The sequence below is a fragment of the Schistocerca nitens genome, chromosome 10, assembly GCF_023898315.1.
Source record: "Schistocerca nitens isolate TAMUIC-IGC-003100 chromosome 10, iqSchNite1.1, whole genome shotgun sequence".
Taxonomy (NCBI): domain Eukaryota; kingdom Metazoa; phylum Arthropoda; class Insecta; order Orthoptera; family Acrididae; genus Schistocerca; species Schistocerca nitens.
Window position 1 is genome coordinate 222,599,705 of NC_064623.1, and position 21,156 is coordinate 222,620,860.

Genomic DNA, 21,156 nt, shown 5'->3' on the forward strand with positions numbered 1-21,156 from the left:
TGTACACTGTCATCTTATCAAAGCAATTGTATCTGTGACGTGCGCGCACTTAACAGACAGTCTGAACTCAGCACTTGACGCACACATTGTATGTTGTTGTCAGTTCTTGACATCAACAGCCATCAAATAGGGGGCTCATCTTTCACACTGTCTTGGCCATCTTTGAATAGCTTGTGTCATTTAAAGACTGGCGTTTGTGACATGCTTTCATCCTCAAATTATGTCCAATGTCTTTGTACTAGATTTCCCCAGTCTGACAAAAAACTTTGATTGCATAACACTGTTCAATCGTTTCCTGCATTTTATGCTGGCACTGAGTTACTCAATAGGGTTCCACTAGAAAGACGATCTTGCCTGAACGAATGCTTGCAGATGTCTTGCACTTGGTGCACGTTGGAGGTGACATTCCCCACCATCAAGCATGTGTGGTGTGACATATGAGTGCATCAGGAAAAAATTGTTGTCAATGCTTTTTACTCAGACTCTGTGTATCTCACAAAAAAGACCAACAAGGTAAGATTAGAGAGATTCAGTTTCACTCGGAGGCTTACCAGCAATCATTCTTTCCGCAGAACATTCGGGAGTGGAACAGGAAATAGGAAAGTGACAGTGATGCAAAAAGTACTCTCCACCATACACCACAAAATGGCCAGCATGTGTGCGTGCGTGTGCGCGCGCGCGCCCACACACACACACACACACACACACACACACACACACACACACACACACACACACGTACATACATGTTAGTCTTGCTGCAGGTTTTCTACTTTCAGCAGTTGTTAAATTTATGGTCCAGTTGTGCCACTAAAGTTATTAGTATGTATTTTTATTTGAAATTTGAGTAAAAACAGTGTTCATTGTAATATAAAGTCATTCCATGCAAGTCAGAGAGAGAGCACAGAGTAACACCATTTCTAATGATACACAGAGTAGTATTTCTAATCTCTTGTGCAGGAACCAGCAGATAATGAGGTGACGAACAATGGAAGTGAGGACGGAGGCAGTGTCGATGGTGGCTCACTCGACTATGAAGATGACTTTGAAGATGAGGAGGGAGAAGCAAATCACCAAGAAACTCCTCCTGTGCTTGGTGATGCAGCAGAAAAGGAACCAGAAGAGCAGAAATCCACTTCTATCCCAGAGATCCAGGTGGATAGCGAGCTGCTGAAGGATGACAAGCTGAGACAAGGAACTCCTGAGGTGGTGAGTTTTGAATTTTACAGTTTTCAGAACATACTAGCATCATACAGTGTTTAGTACAGATCACAAATTCATCTCCATGTCCAAGAGCGTTTTCAGCTTGATTTGAAATAAAAGAAAACAACAAGAGGAAAAGAAACTACAATTTTTGACACAGACGCAGTTTATTTAAATTCTGCTACTGTAATTTTGATCTTCAAGCCATGTTTAAGTGGTTAGATGGGAAGGTGCACCAGCATATGGACAAGTTTACCAGAAAACTGTACTGAGTCTGGTTTGCACATAGAAACGTCTCTCATTGTGTTGACATGCAGACAGTTCTGTTTTATGGAAATAACATTCTGGGGCAAGATAGCTAAGGTATAAGAAAGTGTTTATTCTACAGAGTTGTGCAATGAAAATATCATGTAAAGCCAGTAACTGAATTTTTTGTAGGAAGATTCTTTAGAATACTTTGGATTCTTACAGTTATGAGCTAGTACAAATTTTTCTACTGGTACAGTAAGAGTAAGTTAGGTTTCACTAATTGAAATACTAGAACTGAAAGAAATTGCCCTGTAGACTTTTGTCTGACTTTGTGGGGTTCAGAATGGAGTTTTATATTTTGATGCAAAAGTTTTCAACAGGTTTTCTGCAAACACTAGGTGGTAAATTGGAAATACATAACTATTTAAAACCAAAGCAAAATTGTACCTAATTGGCCACTTTGTAGTGTACTGTGACATCAGTTACGTTAGAGAAATCTACGAATCAGTAAGTAGAAAGAACAGTTAAGCAGTGTAGGAGGAAGAGAAGTTGCTGTTTTTAAAATAAATAATTTTACACTAATATGTGCAGTACCCTTGTGTATAACAAATTTTGAAAGAAGTATCTAGAATTAATTCCCACAGCATCATTATGAACTGGTTTGCACTAGTCACAATTAGCTATCTCTGACTGTTGGTGTATAAGTACATCCAGTGCACTCCCTCGGAGGCTTTCCTTCGTGACAGCTTCAATGTGTAAATGAATGAATGAGCAGCAACTATATGAGAAAGCTTATTGTACCGTGGAAGAATTCACAGATCTCTGCGTATACATATTTGCTTGTCATAAACATTCTAGGTCCACAAAATGTCACATCACTCTACAGGTTCTAATCTTGTAGAATAATCATTGTATGAATCCCATGAAGTGCTCTGGAATTTTTGGATGGGCAGTGTCCATGGAAATTATGTTTGCTGTTTGCATTGTGGTTGTTAACTCTAAAGTTCTTCCTTAATTTATTTTTCTATCCTTAGGCAGTAAATGCACTGATTGGTAAGTTTAAAAATACAAAGTTCATTCAGGAGCCTGAACAAGATGTTCAGACATCAACTTTATATAATATTGTTACTGCACACTTCTGTAGAATAAATACCTTTTTGACCACAGCTGCATTGCTACAGAAATTAAGCCATAGGGCAGTATCCAAAGTCTGCTAACAGTCCCACTGTGGCTCATGATGCTGAGAGAGATTTCTGTGTGTAAAGCAAGCAAAAATGAACTTTTTGGTGAACTTATTCACTTGCTGGTGCTGCCTGAGTTTATTACTGACCTGGATGCCAAGGTATTTCACACATGGAGTCCCACCCAGTGTGTGCCCATTGTTCTGCACCTCTGAAACCGTGTGGTTATAATTAAGTGCAGCTAGTCACAGAGGTCCAGTGGTGGCTGTAATTATCATATGGTAGCACTGCTTGATAGATATGCAAATGTGTTAATGTAGAGCTGATTTATGCTGGAAAAGAATTAGTTTGAATTGTGGCCACCAGGTGTAAATCTAGTGCTTACACAGTTTGTTTGACATTATGACATCCACGCTGTCATTTGACAAGCCACAGCATAAGTGAACAGTACGGCTATTGGGAAGAGAGACTGTGTGCGCTGTTAGTGAAACTGTTTTACGTGTTCAGTAGGAATTACAGTGCTGCATTGAGAGTGTGTCACTGATTGAAAGGTCAGAGGAGAGGCCTGATGTCACTAAATGGTTTAAAGAAGATGATAATGAAATTAGAAAACACATGTGAGCTTGGTGTGGCACCTGGAAGAGGAAGGTGTCCTATCCCAGTGGAAGTTATTGATGAATTTGCTGTTGTTGTAACTGACCGTGCAGCACATGTGTTGGGTAATGCTAGGGGTTGTGCAGTATCACTAGAATTGGCTATCCCACAGTCAACACCGTGGAAACTTTTGTGGGTTATTTTACACTGGTACTCATATGAGATCCAGATTGTGCTGCAACTGAGATCTTGAGACCCGCAGCAACATTCTGGATGTGCTCTACAGTTTCTGGGATGGATCAAAGTTGATAACATGTGGCAGGGCAGTACTCTATAGAGTGATGCATACTTTACTCTAAAGAGAGTAGTGAATACTCAGTAGTAGAGAATAGTGAATACACAGAAGTGCCAAATTTTATAGTTAATTACCTCAATTTTTACCACAGTTTTTAATAGATTTGGAAAATTCTAGAGTTTCATACACCTTTAAGTATGGTTTGTATGCTGTGCAAAATTCATCAAAGAATCTCTCTTACTTATGAAGAAAAGTGTACCTATAGCAACAAATGCTGCCATTAGTAACAGAAAAAAATGATGAAATTTCAGATGTTAAAAAAAATTACTTTGTTATGTTTTGGAACTTCCACTACTATGAGTGTGAATTCTGAATCCTTCCTGGTCATGCTGACATAGTTTTATGAATTTATTCGTAAAAGTATACACAGTGGAAATTGAAATGTCCTGTGGTGCCTCTCCTGCTCAAAGTCGGCCCATTTGATGTCCTACCCCCCTTAAAAAACAAAATCACTATTATGATATTAGTCAGCATGTAAGTGTCAATAAATCAGGTTAAAAGAAATTTGTAAAAGAGATGATGGGGAAATAAAAGAAACATGTGTTGACATTCAATCAAAAATTAGAATTAACTGTAAGATTTGAGAAAGGGGAAACTGCTGTAAAACTAAGTGCCGATTTCATAGGGAGAGATAAATTGCTACTTACCGTACAGAAGATATGTTAACTTGGAGACAGGCCCAATTAAAAGACACTTACATAAAGCTTTTGGACACAGCAGAGAAACACATACCATTCATACACACAAGCAGCACACGTGACACGTACATGACCGCCAACTCCGGCAGCTCGGGCCAGATTGCAACTGTCGTGTGGGATACTAGCAGCAGTTAGGAGGATAAAGAGAAGGGGAAGGGATAGTAGTGTATGGATGGGCAGAGAGAGGAATGCTGTCAGGCTGAGTGTGCAGGGACTAGAATGCCAATAGGCACAGAGTCAGAAGGTTGTGGGGAAGGCAGGTGGGGTCACTTATGCTGCTTTCTATTATAGAGCAAAGGTGTAGAAACTTCAAGTAGAAATCGTCACTGTGATCTGATAATGCACCGAGGCCCATCACAACTTAAAGAAAAAGTAAAAGGAATTATTGTTTCAAAAACAGTGTGGCCGGAAGCAATTTTCTTTCTCAATGAAATTTCGGATATGTGTCGTCAAGTGTGTCCTTACAATATAAGCTGCTGGTGACATTCAGGAATCGACCAGACACCACACGCCACCTAGCCCGGAGCCTGCCACTCACTCGCCCTCGCGTGTACCGCCGTCACCCACGCGTACGCCACTCTCGCCCGAGCGGTTCGGCACAGTGAGGATCCGCAGCAGGCGCACGGGCGGAGTGACCACTGTCCACCTCCCTCTCCACCTCCCAATCCCTACTCCTGTGTCATCTCCAGTGCGCAGCCGGCCCCAGCCTGCCCGCCGTGTCTTCACACCCGAGAGGTCCCCGTCGCCTCGGAGCGGTGGGTACGGCGCTGGCGAGAGAGTTGCCACACCGCCGCCCAGTCCGGAGCATGTGAGGGAGCGTGTCACGATGTACAAGTGGCGATGTGAGTATGTCTCTTTCTATTTCTGAACCGTAGCCTTAAGAGGCCATTCTGCTCTAGTAATATTAAATATTTTCGCTGGTATAAATGTAATGTAGGTAAACTTAAGAATGCCCAGTTTCTGTAATCACAAAGGAAATGAATAACTTAAATCTATGATAAGTCATTAAATAAAAGTGCTAATACAGAATATGTTATAAGCCAAAGCATTGTTACATAACTAAATTTGTCTCACATCCTTGGCGAATGGTGAAGTCTTCGGTCAGAAGACTGGTTTAATGCAGCACTCCATGCTATCGTTGATGTCTCAAGATGTGTCCCATAAACTAGTCCCTCTGTTTTGTCAAATGGTGCCATAAACCTCTTTTCTGTCCAACTCAATTCAATACCTTTTCTTTAGTTACACAATCTAGCCATCTAATCATCATCAACATTCTTCTGTAGCATCACAGTTAAAAAGTTTCCATTCCCTTTTTGTTTGTGTTGTTTTTCATATGTGTTTCGCCTTCATCAGGCATGGCTCATGGTTTCTATACTGGGGAAGGCTGCAACATTTATCAGTTGGAACCAATATGGACCTCAGGCTACACTACACATTGGTCTGTCACCACAACATAGATTTCGAGGGGGGGGAATATCACACTATAGACAAAATTTTACATATTGTATCTTCTTTTTGTTTTACTGCGTGACACTAAAAGTTAACACCAAGATAAAATCTATAGGTAGCTTATTTATCTGCTGACTTCACATTTATGAACACTTTACCACAACAAATCGTACTAGAAGACATGTTTTTAAGTGATATTTAAAGCTGCATATGTTAGCTGCACTGTATGCTTAATGTTTTTGGTATTTTGAATTCTAGACCTGAGATTTTTAATGTTTTGTGCCTGTTCAGTGTGCAGCTTTTGTGAGTTCATGTGACAAGACAGTGAAATGTCCACACATTATGGACTTTGTGCTATGGTTGCGGTTTTTGGCTGAATAAATAAACACTGAATTGGGATCAAATCAAGCTGTGAGATAGAAAACAATCTTTGTCGGCCCTTATTTTGTAGCATGTTCACACAATGGAACGAACTCTTTCCTGAGAAAGAGAGCTTTTATTCATACATAACATCTAATATTACAGAACATACTTTGATTAAATTAATGAGAAAGTCCCAATATAGCTTACTTTTCATGTAAGGTTACACTCTAGAGATACATTTTCAGTAAAGGCTTTTTAAGATGTTAATTTGTATTAGATGTGAACATATCTTTTTTTCAGAAATTGTTTGTTGGTATTTCCAGTCCTCAGTGTATGTTCTCTTTACTTCTGGTGTTTGCACTGACTTTTTTGCTCAAATAATGAAACTCATATACTGATTTTTGAGTGTCATTTCCTAATCTGTTTCCCTCTGCATCAACTGACTTATATCAACTACATGTCCATTACCCTAATTTTGCGTTTATTGATATTCATCTTACAACAATTTTTTGTGATAGTATCCATTCTATTCAAATGATTTTGCATGCTCTCTACTCTCTCTGTGAGAAATGCAATGTGATCAGCAAACCTTAATTTCTTTTAATTCATAACCTTGTACTGTTTTCAAAGATATGGGGGATAGGCTACAACCCAGTCTCACTCCTGTCTCAATTACTACTTCCTTTTCAAGTCCTTCAAATCATGTAATCCCAGTACCTGTGAAGATGGTCTTTAATGGAGTAGAAAGATTTCAGCTACTTAAAAGCCATTAATTCACTCTTAAAATCAACTATATTAACCACAAGACATTTAACTGCCCAGAAGAGATGTTGAATACATGTGTAGCTGCATATGTGGGCCTTTTCTAAAAATAATAAAATGCTTGAAGTTCTTGTTTGTACTTTTAAACAATGGAAAATCCAGGATGTAATGTAACAATATTATGAAAAGGGAAGTTGCTACTCACCATACAGTGGCGATGCTGAGTCCCAGATGGGCACACCAAAAAGACTGTCGCTGTATAAGCTTTTGTCAAACGTGGCCTTTGTCGAAAATACATGACAGACACACACGCTTATATTGTGATAGTCTTTTTGTTGTGCCTATCTATGATTCAGCATCTCTGCTATATGGCGAGTAGCAGCTTTCCCTTTCATTTTGTCCTTTTTTGAGAAAAGAGAAATACTGGTAATTATGGAAAGCATTCATGACTATACATTGTGAAACAGGAATTTCTTGTGGGCTATTGAAGGCCTACAATAGTGTGAACCACTGCTAGCTGCTCTGTAAACTGGGAAAATATGAAATTAAGGACCCTGAATTAGAATGGTTTATGTCAGGGATAGCCAACCTGTTCAGTGAGTGGGCCAAATTTTGGAGGGGGAATTTACCCACTGGCTGCATTACTAATTTTTGTTTTGTGAACCAAAATGAGCAACAAATATTAATTCATTTATTAAAGAAAATAAAACAAATCTGAGGAAAGAATATTTATTATCCAATTTAATGAAATACAATATTAGTGGGGTATCTGGCTTTGTTTGACTGAACTGAGTGAGTCAATATTGATGTCAACTGAAATTGTTGCTTCATGCAGAGTTTCCCAAATTAACAATAGTATTTTGTGTTCTCATTTGTGATTTTATGTAATTCATCCAACTAAAAAGCTGTTCACACTTGTAAGTGTTTCCAAATACTGAATTTTTTTAAACCTTATTTTGTAAAGTGCTGGATATTTCTTCTTATTAGCCATTGGCCAAAAGCTTTAAGTGCAAAAATCTTTTGTTGTGCCTATCTGCATCTCAGCATCTCCGCTATATGGTGAGTAGCAACTTTCCTTATCATAATATTGTTACTTCCATCATGGATTTTCCATTGTTTGATTCAATTTCCCTTTTAACTGTGCATCATATTGCATTTCGCAGCATTCCGTTTGTAAATGTCTCGGTAGTGAACTCGTGTCCGTGGAGAATAGCATAGCAAATACAGAAAAAAGCAGATGATGTTTCTCAAAATCTTGAAATTGGTTTTCGAATTCATATTTCAAATCAGATACCAAGCATTTAATTGCTGCTGCCAATGTGACAATCAATTACTTTGGCAAAGTAGGAAAAGTGTGAAAGTTTTTGTTTGTAGCTGTTGTTCCCATTTGGAATGCAGAAATAAGTTCAAGCATGACATTAATTAGCTAATCTTTCCCTTGTAGTTGAGTATTAACATCATTTAGGTGGCTAGTTATATTGACCAAGAATACAAAGTAGGAAAGCCATTATTTATCCTCAAACTCCATGAGTCTCTTTGACTTGCTTTCAAAGAATGATTGTATTTCTTGCTTCAAATCAAACACTCTTTTCAACATTTGGACACAGGTTAGCCATCTTACTTCTGTATATATTGTTATGCTCTGACTTCAAAGACTTCATAAATTCTTGGAACTGATGGTGATTCAGTCCTTTTGACGTAATGAAGTTCACTCTTTTGACAACTACCTATATGACATGGTACATTTTGAGGGAGACTTGGCACATAAATTCTCTCGATGGATAATGCAGTGAAAGTTTAGTATTGATGTATGACAACTTTGCATGCCTCATTTTTATTTATCTAAATCTCCATGCTTTCCAGCCATTTCTAGAGCACCATCCATTGTTAGCCCTGATATGTTGTTAAGTTCTAACAAAAAGCAACTTAATGTCAATATAACTGCTTCCACCAAATCTTGTGACTTTGTGGTAGCCTTAAGTGGATACAATTTCGCTAATTCTTCTGGTTTGTTAAAATGGGCATCAAAAACCTCTGACATAAATTGCCACTTGTGTGGTATCCACCATATCTGTGCATTCAGCCGAAGCTAGAGAATAAAATGTAAACTCAGATGCATGATTTTTTGTTTTCAATTTCTCTGCCAATGCCATCTACATGTCTAGTAATAGTTTGATGACACAGGCTTAGTTTTGAAAAATCCTTTTTTTTTTTCTGGACACACAATTTCAGCGACGTCTCTAAGCATTCCTTAATCATTTTGCCATGTTAAAATAGCTTTGATTCTACATTTCAAGTAGATAACATTATTAGTTGCTGTAAATAAGAGAGAAAGACTAGGAGATGACACCAAAAGTGTGCAAAAAAGGGCAGCTTGTTTTGTATTATCACGTAGTAGGGGAGAGAGTGTGGCAGATACGATACGCGAATTGGGATGGAAGTCATTACAGCAAAGACGTTTTTCGTCACGGCGAGATCTATTTACGAAATTTCAGTCACCAACTTTCTCTTCCAAATGTGAAAATATTTTGTTGAGCCCAACCTACATAGGTGGGAATGATCATCAAAATAAAATAAGAGAAATCAGAGCTCGAACAGAAAGGTTTAGGTGTTCGTTTTTCCCGTGCGCTGTTCGGGAGTGGAATGGTAGAGAGATAGTATGATTGTGGTTCGATGAACCCTCTGCCAAGCACTTAAATGTGAATTGCAGAGTAGTCATGTAGATGTAGATGTAGAGAGTCCCTTTACTACCTTTGACAATTGCTAATGTCGATTGGTGTCCCTACCAAATTGAATACATGAAATACAGACATCAAAAAAAGTTTTGCATCACCCCGGTTCCGAGAACTCCTGAAGACATTGACTGTGGATATTGTATCACAGACACAGTCCCTTTGACTGTTCAGAGATGTCACTAAAACTGCCAAAAGATGTAAACAACCATGCATGAGCTCCGCCTATTAGACGGAGGGGGTCCGACAACCGATCAGTTCCAGTCATTCCACCAGGGAGGAGGTACACGGCTCAGGTTGTCTGTAGTTCAACCAGGCCTAGAGAGTCATTACCGCAGGTTGATCATGTCTGCATTTTTACTTTGTGCCAGGAAGGGCTCTGAACAAGGGAAGTGTCCAGGCATCTTGGAGTCAACCAAAATGATGCTGTTTGGACATGGAGGAGATACAGAGAGACAGGAACTGTTGATGACACGCCTCGCTCAGGCCACCCAAGGGCTACTACTGGATGACGGCTACCCATGGACTATGGCTAAGAGGAACCCTGACAGCAACACCACCATGTTGAATCATGCTTTTCATGCAGCTGCAGGATGTCATATTATGACTCAGACTGTGTGCAATAGGCTGCGTGTTGTGCAACTTCACTCCCAACATCCATGGCAAGGTCCATCTTCGCAACCATGACACCATGCAGTGCAGTACAGATGGGCCCAACAACATGCCTAATGGACCGCTCAGAATTGGCATCAACCAGACAATCGTCAGAGACGTGTTTGGAGCCAGCCCAGTCAGGCTGAACGTCTTAGCCGCAAGTGAAGCAAGGTGGAGGTTCTCTACTGTTTTGGAGTGGCATTATGTGGAACTGACGTACAGGAAGGAGCTGTAATGACTGAACAATACGTGAATGCCATCCTCCGACCAACAGTACAACCATACCGGCAGCGTATTGGCGAGGCATTCATCTTCTTGGAAGACAATTTGTGCCCCCATCATGCTCATCTTCTGAATCACTTCCTCCAGAATAATGACATCGCTTGACTTGAGTGGCCAGCAAGTTCTCTATACATGAACCCTATCGAACATGTCTGGGATAGATTGAAAAGGGCTGTTTATGGATGACGTGACCCATCAACCACTCTGAGGGATCTACACTGAATCGCCGTTGAGGAGTGGAACATTCTGGACTAACAGTTTCTTGATGAACTTGAGGATAGTATGCTACAATGAACCAGTGCAAGAAGACGTGCTACTGGGTATTAGAGGTAGAGGTGTAGACAGCAATTTGGATCACCAGCACTGAAGGTATCACGGTATGATGGTACAACATGCAATGTGTGGTTTTCATGAGCAATAAAAAGGGCGGAAATGATGTTTATGTAGACCTGTATTCCAATTTTCTGTACAGGTTCCCGAACTCTCGGAACCGAAGTGATGCAAAACTTTTTTTGATGTGTGTAAATGCCAGCCTACTGAAATTAAAGACAGGCACCACAGCTTAATTGTAAAAAAGATATAAGCTGGCTCATCTGATGTGATGATAGGTCAGTTGCAATCGAATGTGCACTTCGTATGCATGTGAAGGGCTGTAACTTTACATCCAATAGTGTTGGGAGTTTGTCGCAAAATTAAATATGGAATTATCGGCTATGCCTGGCACTTGCGCATCACAAGAAATGTATCTGCTTGCTCAGTCCATACTACAGCTAATTGTTGCCTGGTCAAGGCAAACTATATTTTCTTCAAGATGGAGTGGCAACTTTTCAAAATAAATCCAACACAGTTATTTTTTTCCAGCAGGAATATAGATGAAAATCTAACAATATTTGAATCAATGATCTACCTATTGTAATTGGATATGATGTGAAATATGGTTGATGGAATGCTGTTTTGGGGGTTTTAACTGAAATAAAAGTTAAATTTTTCATTTGTGTGAAACAGCTCCATGGGCCAAAAATTGGTGCCCTGGGGGCCACATGTGGCCCGCGGGCTGAGGGTTTGCCACTCCTGGTTTACATACTACCAAACCAATAATGGTTATTATATCAGAGAGGAAACTATGTTTCAGAATGGAAAACCATTCCCCAAGTTTCAGTCTTAGGTCCTATTCTGTTTCTGTCTTTCCTAAATGACATACAGCTTAATATCGAGTGCCACTGAGTTTTGTTTTCAGATGACACATTTTTAATCACTGAAATTAACAGTACTGGTCCAGTTCCTCAAACTGTCGTAAATACTTTAGAGAAATTAGGTATGTAGTTTAACTTAAGTGGGTTAAAATTAAAAATGGAAAAAACTCCATTAATGCAGTTTAAACAAAACAAGAAGAGTTAAATGATGTTCAAAACAATCACAACAACCAGGATTTGCAGGAAGCCAGCTGCCTGAAATTCCTAGGAATGCATGAGGACAAAGTATTTGATGATGGCACTGTTGTATAAAACATTCTTAGATTTCTTGCCTTGTCAGTTCAGGGTAAAACCTTGAGCTTTCAACAATTTCCTCCATCATCTTCATCAGGAGCAACTGATCCTGATAAAAATTCATCATGGGTCTCACATATAGGATACTTAGCAAATAAATTAAATAGCTCAGTATTTGTGATGGTTATATTATACTCTGAAGCACCAAAGAAACTGGTATAGGCATACACATTCAAATACAGAGATATGTGAACAGGCAGAATATGGTGCTGTGATAAGACAAGACAGCAAGTGTGTAGTGCAGTTGTTACATCAGTTACTGCAGGTTATCAAGACTTAAGTGAGTTTCAACATGGTGTTATAATCGGCACATGAGCAGTGGGACACAGCATCTCCGAGATAGGTGTGAAGTGGGGATTTCCCAGTATAACCATTTCAAGAGTGTGCCATGAATATCAGGAATCTGGTAAAACATCAAATCTCTGACATCAATGCGGTTGGAAAAAGATCCTGCAAGCATGGGACCAGTGATGACTGAAGAGGATGATTCAGTATGACAGAAGTGCAACCCTTCTGCAGATTGCTGTAGATTTCAATGCTGGGCCATCAGAAAGTGTCAGTGTGCGAATTATTCAATGTAACATCATCGATGTGGACTTTCGCAGCCAAAGGCCCACTTGTGTACCCTTGATGATACCTGTACCTGTCAACACCAATATTGGACAGTTGATGACTGGAAACGTGTTGCCTGGCTGGATGAGTCTCATTTCAAAGTGTATCGAGCAGATGGACGTGTACAGGTATGGAGACAACCGCATAAATTCATGAACTCTGCATGTCAGAGGAGACTGTTCAAGCTGGCAGAGGCACTTTAATGGTGTGAGCTGTGTGCAGTTGATGTGATATGGAATGCCTGATATGTCTAGATATGACTCTGAAAGATGACACATACGTAAGCATCATGTCTGATCACCTACACCCATTCATGTCCATTGTGAATTCCAACAAACTTGGGTAATTCCAGCAGGACAATGTGACACACCACACATCTGGAATTGCTACAGAGTGGTTCCAGGAACACTCTTATGAGTTTAAACACTTCCACTGGCCACCAAACCCCCCAGACATGAACATTATTGAGCATATCTGGGATGCCATGCAATGTGCTGTTCAGAAGAGATCTCCACCCCCTTGTATTCTTATGGATTTATGGACAGTCCTTCAGGATTCATTGTGTCAGTTCCCTCCAACACTACCTCAGACATTAGTCGAGTCCATACCATGTCATTTGGTGGCACTTCTGTATGCTTGCTGGCTCTAGTTGATATTAGCAGGTGTACCAGTTTCTTTGGCTCTTCAGTGTCTTATGCTACCAGCATGGAATAAGGCAAGGATTGTTTCACAGCTACTTCAAATCAGTAATAAGGTACAGAATTGGGGTAACTCAAATTAAATGTCTTGAATGTCAAAACCAAAGAAAAGCATGTCACCCACTCCTAAAAAAAATCTGAGTATATTAAATGTTCCTTCACTCTGCATATATGCACTGATTATATTTGTACACAGTAACTTTGATTTATTTGTAGTGAATCAATTTAAGATGATTACAACAGCAGGAATAAAATAATTATATGCTGTCCACCCAACATGAAAACTTTATGCTCAAACTCCGCAGAATATGGGTGTGAAAATTTACAATGAAGTAAAAGGAAAATAATTGCTCAATATTAACTTAGAAACATTATAAAAAATCTTATATGACTAATTGGTGCAGAAATGTTAGTGTTCCATTGAAGAGTTCATGAAGGACAATCTGAAAATTTGGTCAGGAGAGAACACACACTTAGGATGTTATAGTTTGTTGTTAAAAAAAGGTCAATTTGTATCATTTATGTAGTTGATGTAGTATATTATGTTAATGATATTTTAAGAAAAACTGTAAAAATATTTGTGTTTTGTTGAGTCTCATGTACATTAATTCAGTGACTTAAAATTGTATGTTATGAGACAATAAAGCTATGTTTTATTCTCTTCTGTTCTACATTGGGGGTAAGAAATGAATTGGGTCTGGTAGAATTTTGCACAGAGCATAAATTAATCATAGCTAACACTTGGTTCAAGAATCATGAAAGGAGGTTGTATACATGGAAGAACCCTGGAGATACTAAAAGCTATCAGATAGATTATATAATGGTAAGACAGAGATTTAGGAACCAGGTTTTAAATTGTAAGACATTTCCAGGGGAAGATGTGGACTCTGACCACAATCTATTGGTTATGAACTGTAGATTAAAACTGAAGAAACTGCAAAAAGGTGTGAATTTAAGGAGATGGGACCTGGATAAACTGACTAAACCAGAGGTTGTAGAGAGTTTCCTGGGTAGCTCTGAGGGATGAAGTAGTGAAGGCAGCAGAGGATCAAGTAGGTAAAAAGACAAGGGCTGGTAGAAATCCATGGGTAACAGAAGAAATATTGAATTTAATTGATGAAAGGGGAAAATATAAAAATGCAGTAAATGAAGCAGGCAAAAAGGAATACAAACGTCTCAAAAATGAGATCGACAGGAAGTGCAAAACTGCTAAGCAGGGATGGCTAGAGGACAAATGTAAGGATTTAGAGGCTTATCTCACTAGGGGTAAGATAGATTCTGCCTACAGGAAAATTAAAGAAACCTTTGGAGAAAAGAGGACCACTTGTATGAATATCAAGATCTCAGATGGAAACCCACTTCTAAGCAAAGAGGGGAAAGCAGAAAGGTGGAAGGAGTATATAGAGGGTCTATACAAGGGCGATCTACTTGAGGACAATATTATGGAAATGGAAGATGATGTAGATGAAGAAGAAATGGGAGATACGATACTGCGTGAAGAGTTTGACAGAGCGCTGAAAGACCTGAGCCGAAACAAGGCCCCGGGAGTAGACAACATTCCATTAGAACTACTGGCGGCCTTGGGAGAGCCAGTCCTGACAAAACTCTACCATCTGGTGAGCAAGATGTATGAGACAGGTGAAATACCCTCAGACTTCAAGAAGAATATAATAATTCCAACGCCAAAGAAAGCAGGTATTGACAGATGTGAAAATTACTGAACTATCAGTTTAATAAGTCACAGCTGCAAAATACCAACGCGAATTCTTTATAGACGAATGGAAAAACTGGTAGAAAGCAACCTCGGGGAAGATCAGTTTGGATTCCGTAGAAATGTTGGAACACGTGAGGCAATATTGACCTTATGCCTTATATTAGAAGAAAGATTAAGGAAAGGCAAACCCACGTTTCTAGCATTTGTAGACTTAGAGAAAGTAGGGGATTTGTATGGAGTGTAGCCATGTATGGAAGTGAAACATGGATGATAAATAGTTTGGAGAAGAAGAGAATAGAAGCTTTCAAAATGTGGTGCTACAGAAGAATGCTGAAGATTAGATGGGTAGATCACGTAACTAATGAGGAGGTGTTGAATAGGATAGGGGAGAAGAGGAGTTTGTGGCACAACTTGACAAGAAGAAGGGACCGGTTGGTAGGGCATGTTCTGAGGCATCAAGGGATCACAAATTTAGCATTGGAGGGCAGTGTGGAGGGTAAAAATTGTATAGGGAGACGAAGAGATGAATACATTAAGCAGATTCAGAAGGATGTAGGTTGCAGTAAGAACTGGGAGATGAAGAAGCTTTCACAGGATAGAGTAGCATGGAGTGCTGCATCAAACCAGTCTCAGGACTGAAGACCACAACAACAACAACAACAACAACAACAACTGTTCTACATTTGTAAAGTAGCAAATGGTTTGAAGAACTGCTGTGATGTTATTCTAGCACTAGCACCCTGTGTAATTCATTGTGCTCTGAAAATTATATCCCTATAAGTTAAATTTCATACCTTGATAATGAATGAAAAAGTACAAACTAAACTACTGTAGTTTTTAACTAAGTAGTTGTAATTAACAATAGTGCAACTGTACGTGAACTAAATTGCTAAATTAAGTCTGGGGAATTCATTTTCATAAATGAGATTGCTATGTAAATGTAATCTCAAAAGCTGAGTGCTATCTATTTCCTAAATTTGTTTGTTTTATGGGTTACATGTCTGTGTAAAATGGAAGGTGGACACTTTAAAATCATGAAGGGGTAGTTCAGCCGTCTATCTGGAAAGGATTTCCACTACACACTGTGGCATGTTTTCTTTGTGAGGTGTGACAGTTGTGTCTTAGGGTGACTGGCTCAAGTAGGTGACTTTGGTGGGTCGGAGTATAGTGTATGACACAATCCGTGTTGTGATTGACAGTGCAAGAGATGGGAGATGATGAAACCTCACATTGTCACACAGACTACTCCTCTTGAATATCACCAAAGCGACCATCATCTGTAATGTCTGCATCTGATAGACAGATGACACTCCATGCGTGGTACAGTTTGGAGCAATTCAGAAATTAGTACAGGACATTGGGACGAATTCTGTTGATAGGAAATGCTCACAATCATCTTGCCTACCGTTAGCAGCCAAATACTAATGGTGAAAATTTTTTTGCAACCTGGATTTGAACGGGCTCTCTTCTAGTCAAGTACAGCCTCAGGCATGATTGAAAGTATTTATTGTACAGAAGCATGTAGTAAGGATAATACGTGATGCCAGTCCAGAACCTGTTATAGAAAGCATACTAACAATTCAATTACTCCGTTATGAAAATTGTTGTCAGTTCAAAAGCAACAGTAACATTCATAAATACCAGAAGGAGAAATGACATACACCATCCATCACCCAGCCTTAGTTTGGCACAGAAAGGAGTGAGGTATTCAGCTACAAAAATCTTTGACCATATACCCAGTGATGCAAGGAATTTAATAGATAATAAGATTAACTTCAAATAAAAACTGAAATTTGCACCAGAAACTGCCATCCACCTGTTTCAGCACGGATTGAGGCACCGCCAGCACCGGCGCTCACACCCCCGGAGTCCCCACCCCCCGAGCCACGCAGCGCTTTCAGCTTCACTCCGGAGGGCCCCTCCCCGCGCTCCAGCCCTCCCCTGCCGAATTCTGCCAGTGCCAGAGAGGCTGCGAGTGAGACTCGTACAGAACCGCTCCGCGTGGATGCCGGGCAGCAGACTTCGGAAGAGGCACGTGCCGCGGTGGAGGCTCGGATCGTGCAGGGCCGCCTCAGCCGTGCAGTGGCGTCGTACCTCACCTCTTCGAGCAGCCTGACCTACAGCTCCTCCCTCAGTTCCAATCTGGTAAGCTGGCACACGTCTATCAGAAACCTGCGGATATTGGTTGAATCACTCACTGACCATTAAGATTGAGTGACCTGAGGAGCTCACATGGTGGCCTAAACTATTTATTATGAGTAAAAGTTTGCAATATTCCAACATGTTAAGAAATGTAAATTTCCTGGATTGGATGGTCTTCTTATAAAATTATTTCAGTGTATGTATGAAAAGTGCGTGGCAGAAATGACAGCTTTGTGGAGCATCATGTGAGAAAGTGGTACGTGATCAAAACATTTTGTCGAAACACTGCTGATTCCAAACCCCAGAAAATCAAGTACCAAAGAATATACAGAATAGAGAACACTAAGTATAATCTGCTGTACAATCAAAAATACGTTGAGAGTATTGAATCTTAAGTTGGTACATATAATGGAAAAGAATACAGGGAAGGGACAATCTGGTTTCAGGAAAGGCAGAGATACAAGACATGCTATTGGACTAATAAGAGTAATTGGTGGAAGTTGTATAGAAAGTGGACAAGAAATGAGTTTGTGTTTCACAGTTCTAGAAAAGGCCTCTTACTGAGTGAAGTGGGATAATATGATGGGAATAATATAACAGAAGAAGGTGAACTGGTAGGAAAGGAGACTAATTAACACATTGGAGACCAGGCCAAAGGATAGCTTGGGCTGCAACTTTGCATTAAAATGACACTGTTCAGGTAGTGATTTTCATATGAAAACAATGTTCATACATCTTTGACTTCCCCCTTGACTGGTGCTGCCTTCTATACTCAGTTTCTAGGATTATTTTGAAAGAAACACAAGCAAATGTAACAGCTGCTGTTGTGAATGGCTGAGCCAGTGAGACTGCATTGACATAATTTCACGTGTGTACTCATTAGCTTTCACAGTTAGCTGTAATTCTGCAAAAATATGTCTCATTTGTTGAGTGAGCAAAGATTTTGCAACCTCTAGAGGAAGAAATTTGCTCAATAACTCACCTTGCACATTTTTCTTTGAAGGATAATTGTACTATCTGTCATCATTACTTGAAATTTAGTAATAAATCAAAGAAGTGAAGTAAATATGAGAAATAAATCTTGAACCTTTGCCCTTTTTTAGTATGTGTTACTCTTGAAGACATATCAATTACATATTGGCCAGTAATGCTTTAAATAATGAGATAAATGGCTAGTTTCCTAGGCCCAATATCTTATAGAGTTGTACACATTGCAGAGAGCAACCATGAAGCAAAGAAATGGTAAGACAGACTGGTTTGAAACCAGAGGAGGCATAAGAGTGGGTTGTTGCCTTTAACAAACTCTGTTTACATCATATATTGGAAGCTTGAAAATGAAGACACTAGAAGTAGAATACAAAGGAGTAAGCATAGCAGCTGGGAAGATCAGCTCAGTTGGATTTGCTAATGTCATGGTCCTGCTTGCAGATTAAACATTATCTCTTCAGAGAACACTATCCTGACTTGAAGAAGTATTGCAGGAGTACAGAATAAAATCCATATAAGTGCAAGTATGACTCATGCACCAAGTGTTCCATACAAACTTAATTAATTATACAGATATTTCATCCATCCTGAGAACTGAGAACTTTGACACCTTTTGCCTGTTATTGATATTAACACTAGCAAGATATGAAAATATGTGACATAAATGACTATAGCTTTTGAATGCATTGATGTAGAAGCTAAAATTTCTTACATCACCAAGGGACCATAGACTTCTGTACATAACATAAATTTCAAGTTGATACATACACTCATACCTGAGAAAAATGACTCTTAGCATGTGGAGAGGCAGACAGTTGGATAATGCAACAAAAAAATATTTTTTTCATGTGATACTAACATTTTTTGGAATTTTTTTTCTTTGGCTGTACCATGAAACCTTGCTTCATGCCAAACATCATCATTCCAGGTCAACAGGTTAGCATTTTGATGAATGAGTTTGCGAGTATCAAAGTGTGTGACATAAATGCCTGTATCTTTTGATTGTATTGATGAAGAAACTTAAATTTTTTTACAATACCATGGGACCGCAGTAAGTAGACCTTAGTACGTGACATAAATTCTAACATGATACATCTACCTGTTTCTGAGAAAAGGGGTTCTTATAGAGTCATGCAGACATATAGACAAATGGACAACAATAAGTGAATCTAATGTAATGAGAGTACATTACAAATTGCAGCAAATTAGGGTTGGAGCTAATTAAAAAAGTTGATTATTTTTTTTTTTTTCTGTACAACTGTGAAGGTGGACATTGGACAAGAGAGGAAGAGACAGAAGTGAAGCATTAGAGGTCTAAGTTTGGAGGAAAATGGAGAAAATATACTGGGTGGATAAAGCAAAGAACAGTGAAGCACTTCTGAATACGTCATTAATTTACAACAAAATTACAATAAGATATTTACTGATTTCTATTCACATAGTTTCACAAAGCATTTGTTGTTCTTCACATAAGTATGGTACTCTTCTAATGTGTAGAAAGGATGTTTTACTAAAAATTTCTTTAGCTGATGTTTCAGTTTAACTGTAGGAAGAGCCATGACTGCACTAGGCAGTGCATTAGCTAACTTTACACCTGTGTACTGAGGCCCCTTTTCGTAAAGTGCTGTTCTGTGAATGCCAATGTAAAATATTTCTTTATTTCTAGTATTGTACTGGTGGAAATCGGAATAAGTGTTTGGGTGCAGTCTTTTCACAAGCAATATGACTTCGAGAATGTATGTGTTTATAACAGTTAACACCTCTGTATTTGGAAACAAGTTGCGACAAGATTCCCTATATTTTGCTCCACAGATTATTCTCACACCCCTTTTTTTGAAGAATGAGTAGCTTATCTAGATAAGCTTTGGTTGTTGCCCCCCCCCCCCCCCAAATTTCAATACTGTAGTTTAAGTGAGAGGAGAAAAGAGCATGGTATGCATTCTTTAGGACTACAGTGTCTTTACAGAACTTGCTAATAGTACTGATTGCAAATATATTTTTCGACAACTTAATTGCTAGGGAGTCAATATGTGTGTCCCATTTCAGGTTGCTTTGGATTGTTATGCCAAGGAATTTTACACTAGACTCTTTCTTTACCAATTCGTTACCAATGTATAATTTAATTTCATTATTCAAACTACTTTTGTTGAACTCCATCAAACATGTTTTACTGGTGCTTACATTTAAGTGGCTTTCATTAAAAAACTGAACAATTTCTTTTGGCACATTATTACACTCGGCCTCTAGTTCATTACACGATTACTTTTCACACACAATGGATGTGTCATCGGCATACAGAACAATTTTGTAATTTATAGTACAGTATTTAATATTATTTACATAGATCCAGAACAGAAGGGGGCCCAACACCGAGCCCTGGGGCACGCCATATTTTATGCAATTGATCTCTGATTTGTAGACACCATTTTCCATTTTAAGCAGAACAAACTGTTTTCTATTGCTCATATAACACTTTATTAGGTCATAAGCAGCGCCCCTAATGCCCATGTTTCATAGCTTGTCTAATAGGATGTCAACATTCACACAATCAAAGGCTTTTTCCAGGTCTAGGTATACATCTGGCACACGTTCCTTGTTTTCGATACCCCCTAACACCTCTTCAATTAGCTCAGCGGCTGCAATGCTAGTTGATTTACCTTTTAGGAATCCATTTTGATTTTCAAACATCAGGTTGTGTTTGTTAAGAAAGTTTATAATCCTGTTGTATATAATTTTCTCAACTATTTTGGAAAAGACAGGAAGGATTGAGACTGGTCTGAAGTTTTCTATTTTCTGTGTATAGACTGAAGCATGAAAATTTGTGCTAAGGCCAGGGATTGGACCCAGGTCTTCTGCTTACTAGGCAGGGGTGCTAGCCACTGAGCCACCTTGGCACAGTGGTGCACACAACTGCACAGATTACCCTGGAACGCC

The 21,156-nt window shown here is 39.2% G+C and overlaps 1 protein-coding gene across 1 annotated transcript in view; it reads left to right on the top strand.

Annotated features, from left to right (window-relative positions):
• LOC126210023 (serine/arginine repetitive matrix protein 1-like) overlaps positions 1 to 21,156 on the top strand; it is a 264,901-nt gene that overhangs the window by 180,344 nt on the left and 63,401 nt on the right. Inside the window, exons 12-14 of the mRNA XM_049939127.1 lie at positions 961 to 1,209; positions 4,771 to 5,122; positions 16,919 to 17,238. Coding sequence (XP_049795084.1) covers positions 961 to 1,209; positions 4,771 to 5,122; positions 16,919 to 17,238 — 921 coding nt within the window. The remainder of the gene's footprint in view (positions 1 to 960; positions 1,210 to 4,770; positions 5,123 to 16,918; positions 17,239 to 21,156) is intronic.